This window comes from Brachyistius frenatus, unplaced genomic scaffold (genome assembly GCF_029030835.1).
Source record: "Brachyistius frenatus isolate BFR_SWC_R1_liver_20210118 unplaced genomic scaffold, ASM2903083v1 Contig_34, whole genome shotgun sequence".
NCBI classification, from domain to species: domain Eukaryota; kingdom Metazoa; phylum Chordata; class Actinopteri; family Embiotocidae; genus Brachyistius; species Brachyistius frenatus.
Window position 1 is genome coordinate 3,471,564 of NW_027210633.1, and position 10,559 is coordinate 3,482,122.

The 10,559-nt window shown below is 40.5% G+C and overlaps 1 protein-coding gene across 2 annotated transcripts; it reads left to right on the forward strand.

Annotated features, from left to right (window-relative positions):
- The first annotated feature begins 1,175 nt into the window (after window positions 1–1,175).
- Window positions 1,176–6,425, forward strand: ruvbl2 (RuvB-like AAA ATPase 2). 2 transcript variants are annotated; one of them, XM_069700716.1, is made up of 14 exons: window positions 1,176–1,241; window positions 1,929–1,983; window positions 2,120–2,175; window positions 2,385–2,526; window positions 2,679–2,808; window positions 2,899–2,965; window positions 3,203–3,309; window positions 3,413–3,506; window positions 3,752–3,970; window positions 4,054–4,172; window positions 5,019–5,138; window positions 5,226–5,355; window positions 5,504–5,618; window positions 6,033–6,425. In XM_069700716.1, the coding sequence occupies exons 2-14, from the start codon at window positions 1,929–1,931 to the stop codon at window positions 6,056–6,058; spliced, it is 1,380 nt and encodes a 459-aa protein (XP_069556817.1). In that variant the 5' UTR covers window positions 1,176–1,241; the 3' UTR covers window positions 6,059–6,425. The 2 variants fall into 2 exon arrangements, with proteins under 2 accessions (XP_069556817.1, XP_069556818.1); XM_069700717.1 differs by lacking the exon at window positions 1,176–1,241 and adding an exon at window positions 1,383–1,512.
- The last annotated feature ends 4,134 nt before the right edge of the window (window positions 6,426–10,559 follow it).

The following is a 10,559-nucleotide window of genomic DNA, read 5'->3' on the forward strand; positions in this document are numbered from 1 at the left end:
GGGGAACTTTGAAGATATAGAAGAGAGGATATGAAAAACTCCTACCGAACCCTTAAGGTTGTAGACAGCAGGTGAGCTTGTCCCTGCATTGTTCAGTGATGTTGTCCCCTTGGTTTATACGCTTTCTAAAATTACATTTGGAATTAAATACTGGTTCCAGACATGCACAACACATGTGTGATTGTGTTTTTTTTCAATAGCATAAATATAGTAAAAAGGAGAGACTACTGGATCTCGAGCTACATGTGTTCGTGACATTCTCATCTACTCAGATTGAGTTAAAATATTTCTGACTTTAGTTGCTGCCTTTTACAGATACATCAAATTGGATTGGCCCAAAAGAAATACACTGTGATTGTGTAGGCAAGTGTTTGATTTTAGTGAGCTGGTGACAAAGAAAGGCAAAGATCACTGCTGGCAAAATGCAAAAAGATTGTCAAAGTTGAATTGTTTGCAATCATCGGTGCCAATTTTCAGTAAATCCGGCTGTTGCAGCTTCCTGGTACAGAAATATCTTGCATATAAATCTAACTTGGGAGCCTCCTCTAGTGGAGAAATTGATGCAGTGCTGCTTTCATCAACCTCTTTCTGCAGGTATTCTGTACGCACAGTTCAGATGGTTTCACTGGTGGAACAAAAGAAAAAGCTTAAACAGTGCAACAGTGCTGGTTCTAGTTTACCTATGGCCTATGAAAGACCATTATCTTTCATTATCGGGTCGGCTATTTCAAACAGTCTAGTCCCCTGGACAAATCCAGCCAGTCTCCATACGTGGACGTTTGTTTTGAAATGTCCACATTGCGCACGGGGCAGCCTTACATGTGACATTAAACGTTAAAGGAAAGTTGTAATGTGCCCAGTGAAAGTCTTTAATAGGTTTTAAGTTGATTAAGTTTGAGAACAACAGGTGGTAAAATGTAAAATACCACGTGAAGACAGGACACTCAACATATCAGCGTATATAAGATTAAATACACAGATTAAAACGTATAATTAAGATCCATATTTGTACCGTAATATAATTCCCTAATTAAATGACACATTTTTTTTAAAAGGTATGCTATATTATTTTTTTATCAAGGTTTCCATGCCGTCGCTGTTACTTACATCCGGGTCACAAGAGGGAAGTCAACTTTCCACGTCGAAAAAAGCAGGACTTGTTTCTCGTCGGACACATTTACGCCACGCACCTTCAGAAAGAAGCGCCGCATTCTCACGTTTTCACAAGTGTGGCTGTACAGGTGAGTGTAGAGCAGTACGATTCATTTATTTATTATTGTACACCTTAATCTGTCACTCTCTGGCGTTGCAGCATGCGTAATATAAATCCTGTCTATCCCCGGAACATCACGTGTTTATCGGGGAAGTATTTACTGAAGACAACGCTGTGAACGGGGCGAGCTAGCTCGCTAACATAACATTAGCTAGCGTTACGTTGCACGTTGCTACTCCGGCGCTGTTTGGACCAACAGACACACGAGTTGTGCAGCTTCTACACGGCAGTTTGCTCAAGTGTGTTGTTGTGACACGTGAGCCCTTCGTTCATTGTGTTAAAAAAAGGACAACAATGACGAATAAAAGCCGCAGAAAGCTGGCTAACGTCACGTCGCCTCTGAGCCGCTGTTTGCGTCGTTAGGATGTTTCTATGACAACCGACTGAACAGGACATCTTTTGTTTTTAACAATAATTAACTAGTTAACAGCTCAACTGTGTTTGTGTTGTTGTGGTTTCAGTAAAGTCGTTGTTTAGGATATAAACAGGAGCCGTTTTCTTTTGTTTGACATGTTTGTGTCTCGTGATGCCCAAAACCATCAAACACTATCTTTTTAACATCTCATTAAAACGACAGTGAGGTTTTAATACTTCTTCGAGGTGAATCTCGTTTCCTCCTGTGAAGATATTTCTGTTTTGTTGTAACTCAACTCAGATGGCGGCGACGAAGGTCCCGGAGGTTCGTGACGTCACACGGATCGAGAGAATTGGTGAGAAATCCACGTTTTTAATCCACAACCGATGAAATGATTAATGATTACTGTGATGTGTGTTGATTCAAGCTGTCTTTATTCTGTCTTTCAAAAGTGGTTGTTGTGTTTGTTTGTTTGTTTTCCTTGTTTTTAGGAGCACATTCTCACATTCGTGGCCTGGGTTTGGATGATGCGTTGGAGCCGAGACAGGTAGCGTTGGACTTTCAATTCAGAGTTTTGAATTATGTGGATCTCCTAATAAATATATAAATATGTGAGCATGAATGTTGTGACATAAACAACCCCTGCATATTGAATTTAAACAGCCTTATGTTGAGCTGATTAGTCCGCTAAGAGGCACAGATGGGCGTTATGTGTTGAACTTGGGCTCAAGGATACCTGTTCCTGTTCACCTGCAGGTGTCTCAGGGGATGGTCGGCCAGCTGGCCTCCCGTCGGGCAGCAGGGGTCATCTTGGAGATGATCAAAGACGGCCACATTGCTGGCAGAGCGGTACTGATTGCTGGGCAACCTGGCACAGGGAAGACTGCCATCGCTATGGGTAAGCACTACGTTGGAGGCTTTCCAGAACACATGATCATCCTCCACCAGAAGTAATATTGTTTCCTTGGGTTGATGTCTTTAGCTTAAGTTAAAACAACTGTTCCTGCTCCCAGGATGACTAGCTGATACTTCTTTTTTTTGTGTGTGCAGGTATTGCGCAATCTCTTGGCCCTGATACACCCTTTACAGCACTGGCTGGTAGTGAGATCTTCTCCCTGGAGATGAGCAAGACCGAGGCACTCAGCCAAGCTTTTAGAAAAGCCATCGGAGTGAGGATCAAGTGAGTGAGCGAACACAACCGTTGTGTTTTGTTCTTCTTTTTTTGTTTGAGGTGAATTTCTTTTCACAGTGTTTGTTGTTTTATTTACAGAGAGGAGACAGAAATAATTGAAGGAGAGGTGGTGGAAATCCAGATTGATAGACCAGCCACTGGAACGGTAGGCTGCTTACACTGATGTCGGCTACAAATACACTCATAGTTTATTGCCTCACAGAATCTGTCCATATTGCTTGCTTTGGAAAGCATTTCACAGAAAACACCAGCAGTGAGTCATTACTGATATTACATGTTGAAGGAAACTGAAGCAATCTATAAATGCTATAAAAATGCATATCTGAATGCATGCAGTGGTGATGTTTCACCCATTTACTTCAAACGATATTCTTTCAAACAGGGTGCAAAGGTGGGCAAGCTGACTCTGAAGACGACTGAGATGGAAACAATATATGACTTGGGCAACAAGATGATTGACAGCCTCAGTAAAGAGAAGGTTCAAGCTGGGTAAGTCAAACTCTTGTTTGTTATCTGAGATTTACAGTCTCATGTCACTCAGGCTGATCAGACAAACACATATGATTCTAACCGTTTTCCTTTTTTTTCTCAGAGATGTTATTACCATCGACAAAGCCACGGGGAAGATCAGCAAGTTGGGCCGCTCTTTCACCAGAGCCAGAGACTATGATGCCATGGGAGCTCAGGTATGCCGGCACATCAGGAACATCCCGCTGTTGTAACTTACTGACAAACAACAGGAGATTTTTTTCCACTGTTAAGATCACAGTCTTTTTGAATGCACATGTATGCATTAGATATGAATATCATCCCCACCTCTTTCAGTGGCCTTTTTCAGCTAAGTCTTGTTTTCATAATATAACCATGCAATGTTTTCTGGATTGTGGCTACATGGTTAATGTGGCATTTGTTTTTTTTTCTATTTTTAAAGACGCAGTTTGTACAGTGTCCAGAGGGCGAGCTGCAGAAGAGAAAGGAGGTGGTCCACACAGTGTCCCTCCATGAAATCGACGTCATCAACAGCCGCACACAAGGCTTCCTGGCTCTCTTCTCCGGAGACACCGGAGAGATCAAGTCCGAAGTCCGCGAGCAGATTAATGCCAAAGTGTGTGAGTGGAGGGAAGAAGGCAAGGCAGAGATCATCCCAGGGGTACGTCTAAGTGTCTGGGTGTTTGTTTGTATTTGTTGTCTCTGTGATTATACTTAACTAATTAACACTGTCTGTCTCTCCAGGTGTTATTCATTGACGAGGTCCATATGCTGGACATGGAGTGCTTCTCCTTCCTGAACCGAGCCCTGGAGAGCGACTTGTCCCCAGTTCTCATTATGGCCACCAACAGAGGCATCACTCGGTACTGTTAATGACAAAACAGCTCACCTCTGCATGTTGATCCACCTCTGTGGTCATCTGGTCCTTTCAGTGTTTTGTAGGTCATACTTAACGCTACAGTTCAGGTTGTTTGTGCTGAATGTTTCCCCCTCTTGAAACATGAATGCCACTCAAAACACCTCGCCGGCTCTTTGCTACATTATCGTGGACTTTCAGATTTTTTTTTCAAGTGTCTTCGATGCTGATTTCTCGTTTGACACAGATTTGTATGTGCTCTCTGCTCATATCCATGGTAAAATCGCAAATATACACGTAGCGGTGTTCATAAATATTCCTGTACCTCAGATGTTCTTTAGTGTTGAATGTTGATTCGGTGACATAACTTGGAATACTTCCTACAAAAGTTATTATTTTCCTCTGCTCCCTTTGTGCACAACAGGGACAGTGTCTGAACTTTTTTTTTTTTTATCACCCCATGTACCGTTATTAAAACATTATCTGCCTATGAATTAATTATCTAAAAATGTATGCATCTTTGTAATCCTAAACAAAAACTAAGAATGAATACAAGATATGTTAAAGTACAAAGAAAAAAAAAGGAAAAAAATCCACTTTTCTTACAATTTCACGAAAAGGCTGATTATTAAAAGGAGCAGTGTGTAGGATTTAGTGGCATCTAGTTTGAGATGGCAGATCCTTATTTCAGGTGATTGTACACTAATGAAAACATAATTATGAATATTAAATTCCATTTCTGCCACTAGATCCCCTTAATCTTAAAGTCTGAACCTTTTAAAGAATTAAACATTTATAGTTTTGGTCTCTCACATTTAACATGTAACACTGAATATTAACCTTCTTTTTGCAGAATCCGCGGCACCAACTATCAGAGCCCTCACGGGATCCCCATCGACCTGCTGGATCGCCTGCTCATCATCGCCACCTCCCCGTACACCGAGAAAGAGACGCGGCAGATCCTCAAGATCCGGTGAGAATCAACAGCCGTCAGCCACCTCTCTGTTTCCATCTGCACAGCATCACAGAAAGGAAGTAAACCTGCATGTTTGTGCTTCAGGTGTGAGGAGGAGGATGTGGAGCTGAGCGAGGAGGCTCACACCGTCCTCACTCGTATCGGCATGGAAACGTCACTACGTTACGCCATCCAGCTGATCAGCACTGCAGGACTGGTGTGTCGTAAACGCAAGGTGAGCTCGGTGGGAACAAGCAGACTTTACTGCTGAGGCTGTAACATAAATTCAGAAAAATAATCATCAACTCAGGTTTCTTTGAATCATTTGATGGATTATATTTCTTTCAGTGCTGGCATCATTTGTGTTTTCATGTCTGATTCAGGGGACAGAGGTTCAGGTGGAGGACATTAAAAGGGTTTACTCTCTGTTCCTGGATGAGGCCAGATCCTCTCAGTACATGAAGGAGTATCAGGATTCCTTCCTCTTCAATGAAACACGTGAGTTTCCTGTTCGTCTTGCATCTCTGGTCTCGGCAGAACGTCTCTGCTTTGGTTCCCACAGATCAACAGTTCACACCGAAGCTGTGTTCACATAAACACAAGTTAAATCAAAGGCAATCAGTTCATCTGAATGCCAAAACAGACTCCTGCCCGAGGGAACCTGCTGTGATCTGCCGCAGTCGTTAGTGGAGATTTCACTTTTCATTCAACCTGCTCTACATCGTACAGCAAGGCAGAGAGAAGAAGGAGATCTATGGAAAAATAAGCATATGAAAATGAATTAATTCCAACTCGGCTAAATGCTGCACTCGAAGGCTCTGCTCTTCCATCTAATTAAAAAAATATTATGCAGAGTATACAAGTTTCACTTTACATGATGAATGAACAAGATATTTTGCTCTTCCTTTTCAGAAACGGGTTCCATGGACACCTCATAATGAAGAAGACCTCTTTGTTTTCTTACTCTGTGAACTTTTCATGTTGTCAGTTGTCACCTGGGGTTGGAGTCATGTCGGAACTGGATTTGACCAAAATTTACGTTCAACGTTGAATTACACTGAAGATAAAAATCCAACTGTATTAGATTTAATAAATTTCCCTACATTTTCTTCTTTGTTCACCTTTAATTCCCAATTGTTTAAATTTAAAGTTTTGTACTGAACTTGAACTTTACTCTGAATTTACTGTGATACTGTTCATCCTTGAGGCCTTGTGGCAGGAACATCCATTACCTTCGTGCTTTTTTTGTTGACTTATGGTTTATTTTTATGAAAATAAATAAAGCATGCTTTTTGTAAGCATACACAGTTGTTTTCTCATTTGTGTGTCATCATGAATGCTTTAAAATGGATTTGAACTTTGATGAGCTAAAACATCGCATCACACTTTTAGTTTAATTTTATATTGTTTTGTACGAATCATCTGTATCTTTTAGTTGAGATGCTTTGAAAAACTTCAAACCCAAATTATTAATAGTTGAAGGTTTCTGTCCCACAGAAACATCACATGGAATCGAAAGACTGAAACTTGTATATACATGTGTAATGAATGATTTTGTAAAAAGACTTTTGATATAAACAAAAACTAATCATATTTGTCTTTGTTGTTTCATTATTGTAAACAAAAAACTCCCTTTACAAAAGTCTTGCTACACTTAACATTATGTTGAATGTTGCAGGCTTAATTATTGGCCTGCTCAGTAGTCTAAATGAATGAGATCTCGCTTACAACACAATGACCTATAAAAACCACAGCCTGTAACATTACATGTATCCTTATTGTCTTTAAAGTAACTCTGCTTATTTATTGTTATTAATCCTTTTTAAATTTTTGCACAAAACGAGAGTTTACTGAATCAGATGCTGCAGTATGTTTGATTAAACTACAGAAATGATTGTAAATGCAATTCAAAACAAACTACGTGCTTAGGAGAGACAGATGTGCCAATTTTCCATATTACAGCGTCTGTGTTAACTGAGGAGAAATGTAAAATTTTTTTTTTTTTAATTTCCCCTCGGGGATTAATAAAGTAACTACCTAACCTAACCTAACCTAACCTCTAAACCTAAAACAACTATAACAACACACTGCTACCACAAGGTGGCGCCCAAAGACTTCTCCTGCAGACATCTTAACACCGAACAATACGATGTGCAAACGGTGCTGAGATGAACGTGAGGCCTTTCTGCCCTTTTTAATAATCAAGTCCAGCAGCATAAAAATATCTTCTCGTTGAATCATTTACATCTGACTGTGTGAAGGGTGTGAGCTCATACTGTACATGACTGCAGCTCGTCCACACCTCAGTCTGATACTGGAAGGTGCTACCTGACACACACACACACACACACACACACACACACACACACACACACACACACACACACACACACACACACACACACACACACACACACACACACACACACACACACACACACACACCTAGATTTCTCTAAAATTAGAAAAGAGGCTTGGTTTGTAGTGTCAGGGTTCGGGTTTATGACATATTCTACTTATTTATTCAGACAGCTGCCTTCTAGTTCATATAGTATTACCTAATATTATACTATACATCAAATTGTAGTTCTACCTCTTACCAGTGGTTTCATCACCATTAGATATTCACCACATAGTTGTTATCACTGGTTACTCCATAATGTATTCTAAAAGCAGTATTAAATTATTAAAAGTATTGCATTTAGCGGGCAGAACAGTAAATTCACTTGCAGCGATCAAAGATAAAAGTCTGTGCGAGTCAGAGACTTATTGCAGGAATTCTAATAAACCACAGCCGTACACCCAGACGTGAATATTACCTTCAGATCTCTACTAATATGCTCCATTTCTTTCATTTCCAATCAGAGTGGACTAATCAATTTTACCTGCATATAGTGTGAGAGCATTGCAGACTGTCTCCTACGTGGTCATGAATATTTAATGTTTGGTGGTGGTGGGAGAGAGCTCTGCGTGGATTACCCTGCTGCCTACAACCCATAAATCCCCCTCAGTCCCATGAGGATGCAGTTGGCTCCTGCTGCTGCCGCATCTGATGGATTTATTTGTTGGATTTAGGATAAACTTCACCAGTGTTCACTTGTTTGTATGTAAAACGGTGTGTGCACGTCCCATTTAAAAAAATAATAATTTTTGGAGCATTTACAGAAGCAGTTTTCTGACTCTCCACATAATTTACGTGATGTGCTGAAATGTGGACATCTTATTGAAAATCTATAGAGCGAATCCTCTTCATCTGAACAGAACAGTCTCAACGCATTTAATATCTGAATACTCTTGACCACAAGACCATTTCTTGTTCCTCAGTGTCACTGTGAATCCAAATCACATTGAGCTCCTCTGGGGGTGAGCAGGTTGTCTTGGACCGGCTCCCACTCTTTGTCTGCACATCACTGTCCACAGGCTACAAGGCTGCACAGCATGCTAACATGTTGTGGCATTTTGCCTGCTGCACAGAAAAGAGGCTGCTGCCCTTTTTCTCGACCACAGTCAAGCCAGCACTCTCCAAATGTCCCCATCATCCAACCACCACCCTCCGTTTCTTTGTACATCAGCCAGAGTTGTTCTGTAGGCGAGACAAAGATCAGCGCAGGACTTCTCAAACACAGCCGGCCTGATGATTGTCACCTGGGTCACGATGACAGGCAGCGAAGCTTTCTGCTCTATTGACTGTGTCAGAGGTCACTGGACATTCTCACAGTCTAATGGGCCTCTGCATATGAATGTCATTAGATAAATGTACTCACATCCGAAAAAGGTCCACCAGTCATGAAATGCATCGACTCTGTGATCAATAGAATTGATCTGAGATATTGTCAGTTGAAGCCAGGATTAACTGATAGATTCACATGTCAACCTGGATTTCACCACAGTCACCTTTGTCCCAACACCACAATCAAAGATGCTGCCAATATCTAGAGGATGAAATTATTTTTGTCATCATCACCTCATGATGCAGTAACTGAATGTACAGGAAGTGAAAGCTGTGAAAACTTAAGACAAATCTTTATAGGTTGGCTTTTATTTGGCACTCTATTGTTTGCCTGTTTTATCTATTGTTTGGGTTATGATTGTGTTTTACTGTTTCAATCTTTGTTTTACATTTTTGTTGTTTTTCTTGCATTTACATTTTTTTTTTATCTTGGTCTGTGAAACACTTTGGGATGCATTGTTGTATGAAAGCTGCTATATAAATAAATCTGAGTGGATGATTGTGGGTTATTGCAATTATGTGAAGTACAAAGTCAATTATGCAGTCACAAATATGTGTCTTTGTTTACGTTGTAAATGAACTGTTACTGTCTGTAGCCCCACTCAGGTGTTTCACCATGACTTTAAATGTGATTGTCAGCTTCGGACAGTCACATGACGGTGCTCCATTGTGAAAGTCAACCTACCTTATTCACAATTGCCGTGTCCCTTTTTCTTTGTCTATCATGCTTGATTCTTGACTCGACACTTCACTCTCCTCAGACATGTGTTTCTGCACAGGTTCACTTCTCAAACCAGACATGACCTTAATGTTGAAAGGAGGACCAAGAAGTCAAGTCAGATTTCACAACAAAACCACCATTGAACACAATAATGGACACTTGAAATGGTATAAATTCATCTCCTTTGCTCTTCTTTATTATCTGTTTTACCACATTTTCTTTTTTTCATGTCATGTTGTTTAAATAGGATTTTAGGATTTAAGCACCATTTGGATTGTAGTGTTCCTGAATGGGCACAATTTGAGTCGGTTTCCTGAGGTTTCCAAGAGAAAATAAATCCTCATCCTCCTTCTTTTACTGCCATATGCGAAAAGGGAGAACATGTAATTCCTGTGGTCAGCTGAACGAGGTCGGTGGAAGTGCATCAAGCTGAAGCTTTCACATATGGTAGTGAAGGTTTAAATAATTGATGTTGGAAAAACAGACTTAAGTGAAAGTACTGATTAAATTGCAATACATCGCATGAATAATATCATGAGGGGTTCAAATAAATCAGGAAATTGGAGTGAACACTTCTGCTATCGGTATATTTGTTATTTCTAATTACACTTCTTGGACCACTTTGGGTCAATTTGTCCTTTATATTTAACTCATTGTGGCCTTTCCAGAGCAGAAGAAGACAGCACCTGTGTTCCCATGAGGTGTTGCAGAGTTATGAAATCACATGTTTTGATTCAGGAGTTTTTAGGCTTTTTGCAGCACATAAGTAAATGCACACTTTTTTTGTGTGTGTGGCTGATCTTAAGGATGAGTGGAAACATGTAGTCAGTTTCCTGTCATTGTCTGACAGTACGCGAGGCCTGATAGGTCACTTACCTCATGAATAATCTATCAAGCCCATTTATCACTCATTCCAGAGTCTTGCCTCAATGGCATCCATTCATTTGTAACCAACAGCTCTCGCCTCTCGTTCCTCTGGTTGTGTAAG